At 37.7% G+C, this 17,389-nt stretch overlaps 1 protein-coding gene across 4 annotated transcripts in view; it reads right to left on the reverse strand.

The window, feature by feature from the left end:
- The window catches only part of TRIM44 (tripartite motif containing 44), a 113,660-nt gene that overhangs the window by 57,175 nt on the left and 39,096 nt on the right, over positions 1-17,389 (reverse strand). For all 4 annotated transcript variants that reach the window (XM_067749386.1, XM_067749387.1, XM_067749389.1 and 1 more), the window contains exon 3: positions 6,270-6,509. In XM_067749386.1, coding sequence (XP_067605487.1) covers positions 6,270-6,509 — 240 coding nt within the window. The remainder of the gene's footprint in view (positions 1-6,269; positions 6,510-17,389) is intronic.

Consider the following 17,389-nt stretch of genomic DNA (forward strand, 5'->3'; position numbering starts at 1 on the left):
TGACAACTATAACATAAAGGATATGGAAAGAGGGTCAGTTGGTCTATACAATTTCAGCTATCTACATTTTATGTGAAGTGGTTCAATATTAGTTTTAAGTAGGCTGAAAATTTAAGGATCTATATTATAATCCTTATGGAAACCACTAAAAAATAATGCAAAGTAACAGAGCTAAAAGGCCAATGGCTATATAACAATGGAATTCAAATAAATGTTTCAAAAATCCAAAAGAAAGCAGGAAAAGACAATGAGAGGAACAAAAACAGAAGAACAAACAGAAAACAAATTGTAAAATGGCAGACCTAAATTTAACCATATTAAGAATAACATTAAATGTTAATGGACATTACACTTGAATTAAAAGGCAGAGATTATCAGAATGGATAAATGACTAAGACCCAGCTATAGGCTGTCTGTCAGAGACATAATTTAACAATACAGACAGACTGAAAGCAAATGGATGGAAAGAGATAAACCACAAAAACAGTAGATTGGCTCTACTAACATTAGATAAAACTGTTATCAAGACAAAGAGTATTATCAGAGAAAAAGGGAATATTCATAATGATTAAAGGGTTGTTGGTTCATCAGGAAGATGTAACAATCATAAATATGTATTTGCTTAATGATGGCGCTTCAAAATATCTAAAGAAAAGTTGACAGAATTAAAGAAAGGAATAGATAAACCCTAATCATACTTGGAAATTAAACATCCCTCTCTCAGCAGTTGATAGAAGTAGACATAAAAATCAGTAAAAACATATATCATCTGAACACCTAATTGATATTTAGTAGAACACTACCTCAAACTACAGAATACATATTCTTTTCAGGTGCACATATGCATTCACCAAGACCATATGTTGGGCCATAAAGCAAGTCTCAGTTAAGTGTTAGAAGACGGAAATCATTCAGAATAGGTTCTCTGATCACAACGGAACTAAATTAGAAATGAGTAACAATAAGATAACGTAGGAAAATCCCTAATATTTAGAAACTAAACAATATACTCCTAAATAATCAATGAGCAAAAAGAAGAAATCACATGGTAAATGAAAAAATATTTCAAGTTGAACGATAATGAAAACACAACATAACCAAAGTTGTATGATTCAACTACAGCAGCAATTAGAGGGAAATGTACTGCTCTAAAAGTTTACATAAAAGAAGAAAGTAGTAAAATCTGTGATCTATGAAGCTAGATAAAAAAACAAGGTAGGGCTTCCCTCGTGGCGCAGTGGTTAAGAATCCGCCTACCAATGCAGGGGACACGGGTTCAAGCCCTGCTCTGGGAAGATCCCACATGCCGTAGAGCAACCAAGCCTGTACACCACAACTACTGAGCCCGTGCCCTAGAGCCCAAGTGCCACAACTACTGAAGCCTGCACGCCTAGAGCCCATGCTCTGCAACAAGAGAAGCCACCCAATGAGAAGCCCGCGCACCACAATGAAGAGTAGCCCCCACTCACTGCAACTACAGAAAAGCCCACGCACAGCAACAAAGACCCAACACAGCCAAAAAAAAAAAAAAAAAAGTATAGATGATAACAAGTTAATTCTTAAACAAAAACAAAAAAAGGGTAAACTCAAGTTAAAAAAAAAAAGCAGGTGTAAACAAAATAGAAAACAAAGAGTGAAATTAACAAATCCAAAAGTTAATTCTTTAAAAAGACCAATAAAATTAATAAAATACAAGTTAGGCTGATCAAGGAGAAAAGGGGGAAGATCACAAATTATCAGTTAACGGAAATGAAAGATGGCTATAGACACGTCAGAGGCTACAGACAGTTAAAAAATGATATGAAAATACTATAAACAACTTTATACTAGAAACTAAAACAACTTAGATGAAAATGACAAATTCCTTGAAAATTACAGCTAATACAAATTTTGAAAATTTTAAATCAATATAAAATGAAAAAATTTGACTAGTTCTATATTAAATAAACTGAATTGGTTATCAAAAACCTTCACATAAACTCCAGGACAGATTGTTTTGCTGGTAAATTCTATCAAATATTTAAGGAAGAAATAACATCAATCTTACATAAACTCTTACAGAAAACAGATGAGGAGGAAATACTTCACAGCTTGTTTTCTGAGGCGAGCATAATCCTAATACCTGACAATCCTAAAGCCTGACAATTGCATTATAAAAATACAAATTTACAAATGAATATCCCTCTTTGAACACAGACATAAAAATCTCTAACAAGATATTAATAAATTGAACCCAGATAATACATTAATGATCAAGTGGGAGTTTATCTCAGGAATGAAAGGTTGATTTAATATTGTAAAATTAACCAATGTAATCAACCATCACAACAGAATAATGGAGAAAACCCACTTAATCATTTCAATGGCTACAGAAGAAAATCTTACATATACCACATTCATTTGAATTATTGTTCCCCATATCTAATGTGTCATTCCTCTCTGGCTACTCTGCTTTCAAGATTTTTTATTTGTCCTTAGTTTTTGGGAGTTTAACTTTGATGTGTCTGGGTATGGATTTCTTAGATTTATCTCACTTGGGTTCACTCAGCTTCTTAAATCTCTAGGTTTATGTTTTTCAATCAAATTTTAGGAGTATTGAGCCATTATTTCTTGAATTTTTTTTAGCTCTGTATTCCTTTTCCTCCCCTTACTGTACAAGTGACATGTATGTTAGATCTTTCTTCATTGTCCCATAGGTCCCTGAGACTCAATTCAATTATTTTTCAATCTTTTTTCTTGGTTGTTCAGATTGGATGTCTATTGATCTGTCTTCAAATTCACTGATTCTTTCCTCTGTCATTTCCAATTTGCCATTGAGTCAGTCCAGTGAAATTTTTATGTCAGTCACTATTTTGCAGTTCTAAAATTTCATTTGGTCTTTCTTTATATCTTCTATTTCTTTGCTGATTTTTTAAATTTTTCATTTGTTTCCAGTTTGTTATTGATTATTGAGACATTTTTATAATAGTGACTTTAAAATCCTTGTCTGATAATTCCAAATACTATGTCACCCTATGTAGGTGTTGGCATCTACTGATTTTCTTTCTCATTAGAGTTGAGATTTCATTGGTTCTTGGTATGATGAGTAACTATGGACTGTATCCTGGACATTATAAGACCTGGTTCCTGTTTAAATCTTCTATTCTAGCAGGTAGTCAACCTATTTAGGTCAGAACACATGTCCTAGACCACTTTTGTGGCTTATGGTTCAAATGTCAATTGAGTTTATAAAGCTTCTGCAGTGCCATTCTGGTCACCTCCCTCAGGTGACAGTGCTCCAATGGAGACTCTATAGTCTCCACTAGTGTTAGCTCAGGAGGAGGAAGGGCACAAACTCATCACTACACAGTAAAAGGGGATGGTATGAATCCACCCACTGACTCAGTTGGGGAGGGGCTTTACCTAGTTAATGCAGGGGTGGAAGGGAGGAGTTAAAGCTCCATCCACAGTCCCCATAGGGGTGGGCTGTTATTCCCTTCCTATTACTGTGGGGGAGGGGTATAAGTCAGAGTCCCACCTTCAGGCTCCATGGGAGGTGGGCACCATTCACTTCTGAGAGGGGCAGATAGAAGTTAGACTTTTACCTAAAGGCTCCATGGAGAAAAAAGTGACACCTCATTGCTATAGGTGAGGGTATAAAATAGACTCCACTACTGTGGTGCCAATTGGGGCTGGGAAGGGATTCACTGCCAGAATATGCAGGTATTATTAAAAGGTTTCTCTTCAGCTGAACTGCCCTTTTCCCAGTCCTTTGGCTAGAGAGCAGGTTTTTCTTGGAGACGTTCTTTTTGCCTATGCTCATTAGCATTTCCAGTATGCAGGGCACCCAGGCCAGGATATACAGGAAGCAAGAAACCCTCCCCCCAGGGTACTCATTGCTGTGTGGCTCCTCATATCCCAAGGTCCCTGGTCAGTCTGCCATCTTTCCTCCACTTTTGAGAGTCTTCTGGTAGGTGACTTAGTATTTTGCCCAGAAATTTTTACTGTGATTAATGCAAAGAGTAAAATGAAATGCATTTACTCCATCTTGTTCAGAACCAGAAGATGCAATTTGTTTTCAAATGCAAAGATAAGATGTATTGAAGAGTAGAAGGTTGGAAAGATGGCTATATATATAAAATGAATCAGTATAGTGAATTGTTAGTGGCAGAATCTTGGTGCAGGTATATGGGTGTAATCTGTAAAAACTCCTTTCAACTTTGCTGTACATTTGAAAATTTTCACAATAAAATCTTGTGCGGGGATCTTCTGATTAAATTAAAAATACAGGTAATTTAAAAAAATCTATACCATGCAAAGAGAAGAAAAGAATTCTGTTGAGTGAAAGAGAGGTACTGGAAATTTGCTCTGATCAATAAGTTAACAGATTAGCTGGAACGAGAGGCTATTAGATAATAACAGCTCTGGGTAAAAGCTCTAGCCAGATGTATGCTACTTCTCATTGTTAATAGCTTATTTTGTCCATCGCCTGGTACTTAGTCCTTGTCATCTTTATATCCCTGACAGTAATTCCATCAGAGTTAACAAGGATAGTGCAGTTGAGTCACTGAAGTACTTTAAAGGACAGTTAATGTTGGGGAAGGACTAAATCCATTATTTGAAATGAAAATAAAAGAGAGGGAGATGTCTTTAAAAATGAAATCTTTATTTTTGAAAAAACAACCTAATCAACACACAGAATAAATGTGGAAGGTCCAACCTGAGGGGAATTGGGGACAGTTATGCCAATGATCCCTTGAGTTAAGGTTGAACTTTTTAAGACACAAAATCTACTCCAATATTAAATAAAATATTTTAAATTAATTAATTAATTTTTAAAAAAGACACAAAGTGACCACCTCCACAGAGCAGAAGGTCTTAGGAATGCAAGGCTGCCTAGAGCACTGATTATCCTTATTCTTCCCACAGATATAAACGGGATGTTCGATATACAGCATATAGTAGGGAAAAAGCACAGGCATGGGAACAGGATGGACTGAATCCTGTCTCTCTTTTCTGCTAACTAAATGACACTGAGTCAATGACTGCACTTCTCAGCATCTCAATAGCCCATCTGTAAAATGGAGACAATGAGTGCTGAAATAAGGATTAAATGAAATGATAAATATAACATGCTCTCTTGCCTATCTAGAAACTTATTTAGGCACACACTTTGTTAATTCTGAGGAGGATGAAATAAAAAGAACAAGAGCTATTCTATTCCTTTCACACAGTGATGAAAATCAATCAAGAACCCTGGATGAGTGAAGCAGATAACTGTCCAATGGTCTCCTACGTTTCCTGTCAGGACAGCAAAGACAGTACCCGCCTCCTGGATTGTACCGTGGCTCTTCTGCTGACTGGTTTATTCTGTGGCTAGGCTTTCCTGGGCCGAGGCAAAACTGTTAGTTAAGGCTGAGCTCATTGAGTCAGCAGCTGTCCTAGAAACTTCACAGGACTCTCCTATGCTTCCTTCTAGAAGGGCCTACCCTAAACCTATCTGGTATAAGCTTGACCAGAATTTTCAACATAATGGTATGAAACCTCATAAACAATAGCTTCTCCCCAGTGGCTGAAATATAAGTTTTATATTTTTTAAAAATGGCCACCTTAAATTTTCTTTTTTTATTAATATTCTAAATGCCTGAATATGTTGTTTGGTAAAATATCTAACATTCTTTTATTCCTATTACAAAATAACAATGAATGTAATGACTAAAACAGTGATTCAACATTCATCTTGTGTCTTTCATTCATACTTTTTTTGATCCTCACAATGCTCTAGCCCACATGCCTCTCTCAATCTAACAGTCATGCCCCCAATTTATGCAGTTAGCTCCATATAAAAGCCAGCCTGAGGCACCTTTTTACTATTCACAGAATCAGTCCAAAATCTTTTATTTTGGCCTGCTTTATGCTCCACTTCCTGACTTACTCTCACTCAGCCCATATTTATAGGCTCATTTCACAACTAGGGATCTGTCAATTGCCCTCTTCTCCGGCTGTGATTTCTGGCTTCCCTTATTAACTGTGAATAGTATTTGCCCCACTGACTATACTCCTTTAAGTCATGGTGTACAAATATTCTGCTAGGCCTAATTGCTGAGCACAGGCCCTAACAGCCAATACTTCCAAACTGGTTTACACACCAATCTAAACACTTATGCACTATCTAAGCTTTCAATCTATTCATGTTTAGGGACCAAATGGGGGAATTTCCAGAATTAACAAACATGGCAGTCAGTTTCTGCCTATTTCTTGTGCTAATTATTATAGGCATTCTCCTTTACCTCTGCCTTTGGCTCAGCTGATTCATTAGAGGTATCAAGTTGTTCCTTGGCTTGGGCCATCTGAGTCATCAATCTATCCATATGGGACTGGATGTCTGCCAGTATCTCAGTCACATGAGCTGTGGCCATTGCTTCCTGGATGTCCACTAAATGAAGGGCCTTCTGCTCCTCATCAGCAATCACTTTTTGAACTTTCTTAAATTCCTGCTGTATAAACACCTTCATCTGGTCCCGGGTTACCTGTAGAAAACAGACAATTAAGAATAAGTTGGACACACAAAGAAATGGAAGAGTAGAGCTATTATTGTAAGTGCTAGGCAGTCCTGACCAAAACACAAACAAACCATGGGTCCTAAGGGATCCTGAAGTTTGGGGAATATCCTCTGAACAATGCTCCTCTAATATCGTTGATGAATTTCCCACTAATCTTTCTTACCTTTTTCATTCTTTAGGAAGTAATTCCTTATCCTTCCTTTTTACTTTTTCCTTTGTTTATTTATTTTTTGAATTTTATTTATTTTTTTATACAGCAGGTTCTTATTAGTCATCAGTTTTATCCACATCAGTGTATACATGTCAATCCCAATCTCCCAATTCATCACACCACGACCACCACCACCCCACGGCTCTCCCCCACCTTGGTGTCCATAAGTTTGTTCTCTACATCTGTGTCTCTATTTCTGCCCTGCAAACCAGTTCATCTGTACCATTTTTCTAGGTTCCACATATATGCGTTAATACACGATATTTGTTTTTCTCTTTCTGACTTACTTCACTCTGTATGACAGTCTCTAGACCCATCCACGTCTCAACAAATGACCCAATTTCGTTCCTTTTTATGGCTAAGTAATATTCCATTGTATATATGTACCACTTCTTCTTTATCCATTCGTCTGTCGATGGGCATTTAGGTTGCTTCCATGACCTGGCTATTGTAAATAGTGCTGCAATAAACACTGGGGTGCCTGTGTCTTTTTGAATTATGGTTTTCTCTGGGTATATGCCCAGTAGTGGGATTGCTGGATTACACGGTAATTCTATTTTTAGTTTTTTAAGGAACCTCCATACTGTTCTCCATAGTGGCTCTATCAATTTACATTCCCACCAACAGTGCAAGAGGGTTCCCTTTACTCCACACCCTCTCCAGCATTAGTTGTTTGTAGATTTTCTGATGATGCCCATTCTAACTGGTGTGAGGTGATACCTCATTGTAGTTCTGATTTGCATTTCTCTACTCATTAGTGATGTTGAGCAGCTTTTCATGTGCTTCTTGGCCATCTGTATGTCTTCTTTGGAGAAATGTCTATTTAGGTCTTCTGCCTATTTTTGCATTGGGTTGTTTCTTTTTTTGATATTGAGCTGCATGAGCTGTTTATATATTTTGGAGATTAATCCTTCATCCATTGATTCGTTTGCAAATATTTTCTCCCATTCTGACGGGTGTCTTTTCGTCTTCTTTATGGTTTCCTTTGCTGTGCAAAAGCTTTGAAGTTTCATTAGGTCCCATTTGTTTATTTTTGTTTTTATTTCCATTACTCTAGGAGGTGGATCAAAAAAGATCTTGCTGTGATTTATGTCAAAGAGTGTTCTTCCTATGATTTCCTCTAAGAGTTTTATAGTGTCCGGTCTTACATTTAGGTCTCTAATCCATTTTGGGTTTATTTTTGTGTATGGTGTTAGAGACTGTTCTAAATGCATTCTTTTACATCCAGTTTTCCCAGCACCACTTAATGAAGAGACTGTCTTTTCTCCATTGTATATCCTTGCCTCCTTTATCATAGATTAGTTGATCATAGGTGCATGGGTTCACCTCTGGGCTTTCTGTCTTGTTCCATTGACCTATGTTTCTGTTTTTGTGCCAGTACCATATTGTCTTGATTACTGTAGCTTTAGAGTATAGTCTAAAGTCAGGGAGTCTGATTCCTCCAGCTCCATTTTTTTTCCCTCAAGACTGCTTTGGCTCTTCGGGGTCTCTTGTGTCTCCATATAAATTTTAACATTTTTTGTTCTAGTTCCGTAAAAAAATGCCATTGGTAATTTGATAGGGATTGCATTGGATCTGTAGATTGCTTTGGGTAGTATAGTCATTTTCACAATATTGATTCTTCCAATCCAAGAACATGGTATATCTCTCCATCTGTTGGTATCATCTTTAATTTCTTTCGTCAGGTTTTTTGTCTCCCTAGGTAGGTTTATTCCTAGGTATTTTACTCTTTTTGTTGCAATGGTAAATGGGAGTGTTCCTTAATTTCTCTTTCAGATTTTTCATCATTAGTGTATAGGAATGCAAGAGATTTCTGTGCATTAATTTTGTATCCTGTAACTTTACCAAATTCACTGATTAGCTCTAGTAGTTTTCTGGTGGCATCTTTAGGATTCTCTATATATAGTATCAATTCATCTGCAAAACAGTGACAGTTTTACTTCCTCTTTTCTAATTTGTATTCCTTTTATTTCTTTTTCTTCTCTGCCGTGGCTAGGACTTCCAAAAATATGTTGAATAATAAGGGTGAGAGTGGACATCCTTGTCTTGTTCCTGATCTTCGAGGAAATGCTTTCAGTTTTTCACCATTGAGTATGATGTTTGCTGTGGGTTTGTCGTAAATGGTCTTTATTATGTTGACATAGGTTCCTTCTATAACCACTTTCTGGAGAGTTTTCATCATAAATGGGTGTTGAACTTTGTCAAAAGCTTTTGCTGCATCTATTGAGATGGTCATATGGTTTTTATTCTTCAATTTGTTAATATGGTGTATCACATTGATTGATTTGCATATATTGAAGAATCCTTGCATCCCTGGGATAAATCCCACTTGATCATGGTGTATGATCCTTTTAATGTGTTGCTGGATTCTGTTTGCTAGTATTTTGTTGACGATTTTTGCATCTATATTCGTCAGTGATATTGGCCTGTAATTTTCTTTTTTTGTAGTATCTTTGTCTGGTTTTCATATCAGGGTGACGGTGACCTCATAGAATGAGTTTGGGAGTGTTCCTTCCTCTGCAATTTTTTTGAAAGAGTTTGAGAAGGATGGCTGTTAGCTCTTCTCTAAATGTTTGATAGAATTCACCTGTGAAGCCATCTGGTCCTGGACTTTTGTTTGTTGGAAGATTTCTAATCACAGTTTCAATTTCATTACTTGTGACTGGTCTGTTCATATTTTCTATTTTGTCCTGGTTCAGTCTTGGAAGGTTATACCTTTCTACAGTTGTCCATTTTATTGGCATAGAGTTGCCTGTAGTAGTCTCTTAGAATGCTTTGTATTTCCACAGTGTCTGCTGTAACTTCTCCTTTTTCATTTCTAATTTTATTGATTTGAGTCCTCTCCCTCTTTTTCTTAATGAGTCTCACTAATGGTTTATCAATTTTGTTTATCTTCTCAAAGAACCAGCTTTTAGTTTTATCCATCTTTGCTACTGTTTTGTTTCTATTTCATTTATTTCTGCTCTGATCTTTATGATTTCTTTCCTCTGCTAACTTTTGGTTTTGTTTGTCCTTCTTTCTCTAGTTCCTTTAGGTGTAACAGATTGTTTATTTGAGATTTTTCTTGTTTCTTGAGGTAGGCTTGTATAGCTATAAAGTTCCCTCTTAGAACTGCTTTGGCTGCATCCCACAGGTTTTGGATCACCATGTTTTCATTGTCATTTGTCTCTAGGTATTTTTTGATTTCCTCTTTGATTTCCTCAGTGATCTTGTTGGTTATTTAGTAACATATTGTTTAGCCTCCATGTGTTTGTGTTTTTTATGTGTTTTTCCCTGTAATTCATTTCTAATCTTGTAGCGTTGTGGTCAGAAAAAATGCTTGATATGATTTTAATTTTCTTAAATTCACTGACGCTTGATTTGTGACCCAGGATGTGATCTATCCTGGAGAATGTTCCGTGTGCACTTGAGAAGAAAGTATAATCTGCTGTTTTAGGATGGAATGTCCTATAAATATCAATTAAATCTGTCTGGTCTATTGTGTCATTTAAAGCTTCTGTTTCCTTATTTATTTTCATTTTGGATGATCTGTCCATTGGTGTAAGTGAGGTGTTGTTAAAGTCCCCCAGTACTATAGTGTTACTGTCGATTTCCTCTTTTATAGCTGTTAGCAGTTGCCTTATGTATTGAGGTGCTCCTATGTTGGGTGCATATATATTCATAATTCTTATGTCGTCTTCTTGGATTGATCCCTTGATCATTATGCAGTGTCCTTCCTTGTCTCTTGTAACATTCTTTATTTTAAAGTCTATTTTATCTGATATGAGTATCGCTACTCCAGCCTTCTTTTGATTTCCGTTGGCGTGGAATATCTTTTTCCATCCCCTCACTTTCAGTCTGAATGTGTCCGTAGGTCTGAAGTGGGTCTCTTGTAGACAGCATATATGTGGGTCTTGTTTTTGTATCCATTCAGCAAGCCTGTGTCTTTTGGTTGGAGCATCTAATCCATTCACGTTTAAGGTAATTATCGATATGTATGTTCCTATTACCATTTTCTTAATTGTTTTAGGTTTGTTTTTGTAGGTCCTTTTCTTCTCTTGTGTATCCCATTTAGAGAAGTTCCTTTAGCATTTGTTGTAGAGCTGGTTTGGTGGTGAATTCTCTTAGCTTGTGCTTGTCTGTAAAGCTTTCGATTTCTTCATCGAATCTGAATGAGATCCTTGCTGGGTAGAGTAATCTTGGTTGTAGGTTCTTCCCTTTCATCACTTTAAGTATATCATGCCACTCCCTTATGGCTTGTAGAGTTTCTGCTGAGAAATCAGCTGTTAACCTTATGGGAGTTCCCTTGTATGTTATTTGTCATTTTTCCCTTGCTGCTTTTAATAATTTTTCTTTGTCTTTAATTTTTGCCGATTTGATTACTATGTGTCCCAGAGTGTTTCTCCTTGGGTTTATCCTGCCTGGGACTCTCTGCGCTTCCTGGACTTGGGTGGCTTATTTCCTTTCCCATGTTAGGGAAGTTTTCCACTATAATCTCTCCAAATATTTTCTCGGGTCCTTTCTGTCTCTCATCTCCTTCTGGGACCCCTATAATGCGAATGTTGTTGTGTTTAATGTTGTCCCAGAGGTCTCTTAGGCTGTCTTCATTTCTTTTCATTCTTTTTTCTTTATTCTGTTCCACAGCAGTGAATTCCACATTCTGTCTTCCAGGTCACTTATCCGTTCTGCCTCAGTCATTCTGCTATTGATTCCTTCTAGTGTCGTTTTCAGTTCAGTTATTGTATTGTTCATCTCTGTTTGTTTGTTCTTCTTCTAGGTCTTTGTTAAACATTTCTTGCATCTTCTCGATCTTTGCCTCCATTCTTTTTCTGAGGTCCTGGATCATCTTCACCATCATTATTCTGAATTCTTTTTCTGGAAGATTGCCTATCTCCACTTCATTTAGTTGTTTTTCTGGGGTTTTATCTTGTTCCTTTATCTGGTACGTAGCCCTCTGCCTTTTCATCTTGTCTATCTTTCTGTGAATGTGGTTTTTGTTCCACAGGCTGCAGGATTGTAGTTCTTGTTTCTGCTGTCTGCCCTCTGGTGGATGAGGCTATCTAAGAGGCTTATGCAAGTTTCCTGATGGGAGCGACTGGTGGTGGGTAGAGCTGACTGTTGCTCTGGTGGGAAGAGCTCAGTAAAACTTTAATCCGATTGACTGCTGATGGGTGGGGCTGGGTTCCCTCCCTGTTGGTTGTTTGGCCTGAGGCAACCGAACACTGGAGCCTACCGGGGCTCTTTGATGGGGCTAATGGCAGACTCTGGGAGGGCTCACGCCAAGGAGTACTTCCCAGAGCTTCTGCTGCCAGTGTACTTGTCCCCACGGTGAGACACAGCCACCCCCCGCCTCTGCTGGAGACCCTCCAACATTGGCAGGTAGGTCTGGTTCAGTCTAGCCTGGGGTCACTGCTCCTTCCCCTGGGTCCTGATGTGTACACTACTTTGTGTGTGCCCTGCAAGAGTGGAGTCTCTGTTTCCCCCAGTTCTGTCGAAGTCCTGCAATCAAATCCCAGTAGCCTTCAAAGTCTGATTCTCTAGGAATTCCTCCTCCCATTGCCAGAAACCCAGGTTGGAAAGCCTGATGTGGGGCTCAGAACCTTCACTCCAGTGGGTGGACTTCTGTGGTAAAAGTGTTCTCCAGTCTGTGAGTCACCCACCCAGCAGTTATGGGATTTGATTTTACTGTGATTGCGCCCCTGGTACCATCTCATTGTGGCTTCTCCTTTGTCTTTGGATGTGAGGTACCTTTTTTGGTGAGTTCCAGTGTCTTCCTGTTGATGACTGTCCAGCAACTAGCTGTGATTCTGGTGTTCTCACAAGAGAGAGTGAGAGCACGTCCTTCTACTCTGCCATCTTGGTTCCAATCTCTCCTTTGTTTATGTTTATACCAGTAATATATGATTACTTTTTAAAAATTTAATAGATGGGTGTATATAAAAAAAAAAGAAAAAGAAATTCCTCTTCTCTCTCTATCCCAATACCTTTTTCCTTCTCAGGGGATAATTACTGTTAACAGTTTGATACATGCCCTTCCAGCCATTTTTCTATTTTAGTTATGTATCAATTCATATACAGGCATACCTTGGAGACACTGTGGGTTCTGTTCTAGACCACCACGGTAAAATGAATATTATAATAAACAGAGGCACACAAGTTTTTTGGTTTCTCAGTACATATAAAAGTTGTGCTTATACTATACTGTAGTCTATTAAGTATGCAATAGCATTATGTCTACAAAAATGTACATACCTTAATTAAAAATACTTTCTTGCTAAAAAATGCTAACCATCATTTGAGCCTTCAGCAAGTCATAATCTTTTTGCAATGGTAACATCAAGATCACTGATCACAGATCAACATAACAAGTACAATAATAATGAAAAAGTTTGAAATACTACAAGAATTACCAAAATGTGACATAGGGACATGAAGTAAGCAAATGCTATTAGAAAAATAGCACTGCTCGATGTAGGGTTGCTATAAACCTTCAATTTGTAAGACACACAGTATCTGCAAGGCACAATAAAGTGAAGTACAGTAGAACAAGGTATACCTGTATGTGTACAGACAATTATGTTGTTTTTATGTAAATGGATCATGGTGAACATATGGTTCTGTGTCTTGCTTTTCTACTTAAAATATGGTAGTACATACAGAGCAATTCATTCATTGTATTATTTTTAATGTCTGTATGATACAGGTATATACAGATATGGATATTTATATAGAGAGAGAAAAGGATAAATATATTCATTAAATATTTCCCTTCTTAATGGAAATACAGGATATTTCCAATTTTTTGCTTTTATGAACAATACAGCAATGAACATCATTGGCTATACCTCTTAATATCCGTACATGAATTTCTTTAGAAACCTTTGGAGTCACTGAATTAATTTATATATATTCTAAAATTACTGACTGATACTGCCAAACTGCCCTCCAAAAAAGGATGCACCAATTACATTCCCACAACAATGTGTGAAAGCATTTGCCTACACCTTTACTGATACTGGATATCATCAAGTCTTTAAATCTTTACTCTCTGATGGGTGAAAATATATTACTGTTTTATTTTGCAACAACTATGCAGAATAATTAAAATATGACTCTAGGCTGTATTTGGCTAGGGCATAAGGCAAACAAAATGAGAAACTACCAAAATAAGAACTTCTAAACTCCACATCTTGCCAATAACTACACTTATTAATGTTTCCTCATAACCATATTTATTTTATGAGTACTTTTAAACAACTATGCATATTGAGTAGCTGAGGTAGGAAACAGGGAAGAGGTAGAACAGTAGACCAAAGGACAAAAGCCAATAGAGAATTTTAGAGCTAAAAGAGAAAGTGGCTGTCATCTAAGTGAACCCCTTTCTTTCACAGATAAGGAAACAGACCCAGTTGCAATCTTTTAGGAGACACAAAGTTCTCCAATCTTCTTGCTCCCAGTCTGGTGCTCTGTTCACTATAACAGTCTGTCAGAAGAGAAGTCTAACTGGGAAAACCTAAAAAGGAGATTGAGAAAGAGAAAGACTAAAGGAGAGGGTAAGATGAGGCCATTTTTTATTAGCCTCTTAAAAATTGAAATAGGCTTGATACTTTAAGCACCTTTTGTAACACTGCCATAAAAACGTCAATTCAAAATAAGGCCTGTAGGACATGTACCCATTCACATATCAAGTGACTAAGTGACATAAGCCCTCATGAATTCATATACTCTTTGCAGGTACTCTCCCTGGTGCTAAAGAAAAGGGGGGGGGGTGTTAAATATTATTAATGTCCCGGCAAGTTCTTTATCAGATTGAGAACTGTGATTTGCGTTTATTTATATAATTCCTTTTTATTTTTAGTGTGTATATTTCAAGGCTGTTATGCTCTATGGTGATCATTTATCAGTGGACGTGGATCTCTACCCTTGAAATAAATTTGGTCTTATAAGACCTAGGAACTTCTCTTAGAGACTAACCTAGGAAGTTTTAGCTAAGGCATGAACTTTTCTGAATTCCTAAGAAAAGCTCTTCCAAGTGACTAAAAATGGACAGCATAATAAAAACTGACTCACAACCTATTTTACTAGCCATCACATACACATGTGATTTGAAGTTAGGAAGTTGACATTACAGTCAGGAAAGGTGGGGACTACACTTCAGTAGGTGAATAAATCATGGTTTTTAAAAATTAAATTCTCTATTTTCCTTTACTTTACACAGGTTTTTCAACCTTTATTTTATGCAATTTATTTTTATACAGATCAGGCCACAAATGAGAATTGAAAGCAGAATAATTTACTCTATAAAAATTTTATGCTGCCTTCTCATTCCAGTTCTCTACTAATCAACAGACAGGTATTCTCCAACCTAGCTCAAAATGGCAAGAACAAATTCTGGGTCACGGCATTTATTTAAATCCAGAGCCCAAAGGAGAGACACCCTGGGGGATTAGGCAAGTGGTAGGTTGAGTACTCTGGAGAAAGGACTCCTACCAATAGCAGGAATGAAACAACTTACAAAAACTCCCTTTCAGGTTTCATTTCACCTCATCATTAAAACTCCATCCTGCTATAAACTTCACAGTTCTCCATGAGCAGCAGGCCCTTTGCATCAGCACCTGCTAGTTGGGAACCACTGACATCATTTGACTAGGTTTCCTAGAACTTCTTCAGCCTCTATCCTACAGCTCCCCAAAGGTGAGAGTGACAGTCCCATACTCTTGAGTATACCACACACAAGTTATGTCCACAGAGAAAATTCTTCACAAGCAGGGAAGACAGAAGGCTGGATATATCACAGAATGATAAAACTGGTGATGTAAAAGATTCCTTTTTTAAAATAGGATCTACTAGTAACTGTCAAATCTTTTTAAAGCCACAGAACTTCCCTTGCCCCAAAGTTTTAATGTAGAACCCCAAAGTATAATAGAACCAAAAGTAAAACCACTCCGGTTAAAAGAAGAATCTCCCCTTCCTCCCTGAAGTACTTCCTAGGGCACTGGTAGTGCTCTCCAGGAAAATCACACCTGAGGGACCTGGGTCCTCCACAGCAGGGGTCCCCAGACCCCCAGTTAGGAACCGGGTTGCAGAGCAGGAAGTGAGCGGTGGGCAGGTGAGCAAGCAAAGCTTCATCTGTATTTACAGCCGCTCCCCATTGCTCACATTACTGCCTGAGCCCCACCTCCTGCCAGATCAGCGGCGGCATTAGATTCTCATAGGAGCGTGAACCCTACTGTGAACTGCACATGCGAGGGGTCTAGGTTGCGTGCTCCTTATGAGAATCTAATGCCTGATGATCTGAGGTGGAGCTGAGGCAGTGATGCTAGTGCTGGGGAGCGGCTGCAAATACAGTTTATCAGTAGCAGAGAGGTCTGACTGCACAGAGACCATAATAAATCAATTACTTGCAGACTCATATCAAAACCTTATTGGTGAGTGGCAAGTGAAAACAAGCTCAGGGCTTCCACCGATTCTGCATCATGGTGAGTTGTATAATTATTTCATTATATATTACAATGTAATAATAACAGAAATAAAGTGCACAATAAATGTAATGTGCTTGAATCATCCTGAAACAACTCCCCCCTCACCAGTCCGTGGAAAAACTGTTTTCCACAAAACTGCTCCCTGGTGCCAAAAAGGTTGGGGACTGCTGCTCTACACAAACAAAACCGTAAAAAGAGTTTGTTCTCTTTGGTCAATTGATTGGTCCCTAAGTTGTTAAAACTTTAAAGCCCTAGGTTGTAAGCAAGTTGACATATCTTCGTTATGGTTGCATTAGGTGAAAAGCAGCTATTACTTAAATATAGCATTTTCTAAAATTACTTAAACACAGCATTGTAATTTGAAAAAATAAGCAGCTTATTTGTGAATCGTCAGAACTAACTAGTGAACATCTGATAGTTCTTACTAGAGCTGAGTCCAACTTTACAGGTTGGAAAAAAAAAGGTCCCAGAGAGGTACAGTAACAAAGTATGGTTTAGAAACCAACTTTCCTCTGGTCTAGTCAGTGTAGTTCCTGCTATAACACATTGCCGCTAATGATCCCTTTCTGCCTGCTTCAGGTTCTTCATATTTATTTCTTCTTAACTGAGATATTTCTTCAGTTAACAGGTTGCTTCTGTTGTTATCCCCACTAGGATGTTTGTTCCCCCAAAGTGAATCTTGGGATAAAGGATATACATTTGAAGAGCTAAGTCTCATTCCATGGTACTTTCTTTATGCTCTTATAGTTAATATTTCTAAGCTAGACCAGACCCAAGAGGCATGCAGACTGGCACTTTATATTAACACACACATAATTAAACACATAAAACCTTGAATTAAGAGCTTGTACTTAAAAAACACCAGCATTCAATGTGTTTGACATAGGCTGGAAGCCATTACCTCCCAGCTAGCTGGCCTCCAGGAAACCAAGGTTTTATTTACATTTTTATTATAGGCAGATTATAAAAACAACAAGCATAATAGCTAGAAAGCATGATGGCTTAAGAAAGATTTGCTCCAGAAAAACATTGCTGGGATGAACTGAGAAAGATGGAACAGGGTCAGGAGCAGGAAGCTACACAAAGGAAAAGCATCTGAGTCTACAATGATTGAAGCTTTCAGAAATACTTGTTCTCTTAGCCAAATTTCCTGCAAGTAACTTTAAAGGAGCCCA

This window comes from Pseudorca crassidens, chromosome 9, assembly GCF_039906515.1.
Source record: "Pseudorca crassidens isolate mPseCra1 chromosome 9, mPseCra1.hap1, whole genome shotgun sequence".
Classification (NCBI taxonomy): Eukaryota; Metazoa; Chordata; class Mammalia; order Artiodactyla; family Delphinidae; genus Pseudorca; species Pseudorca crassidens.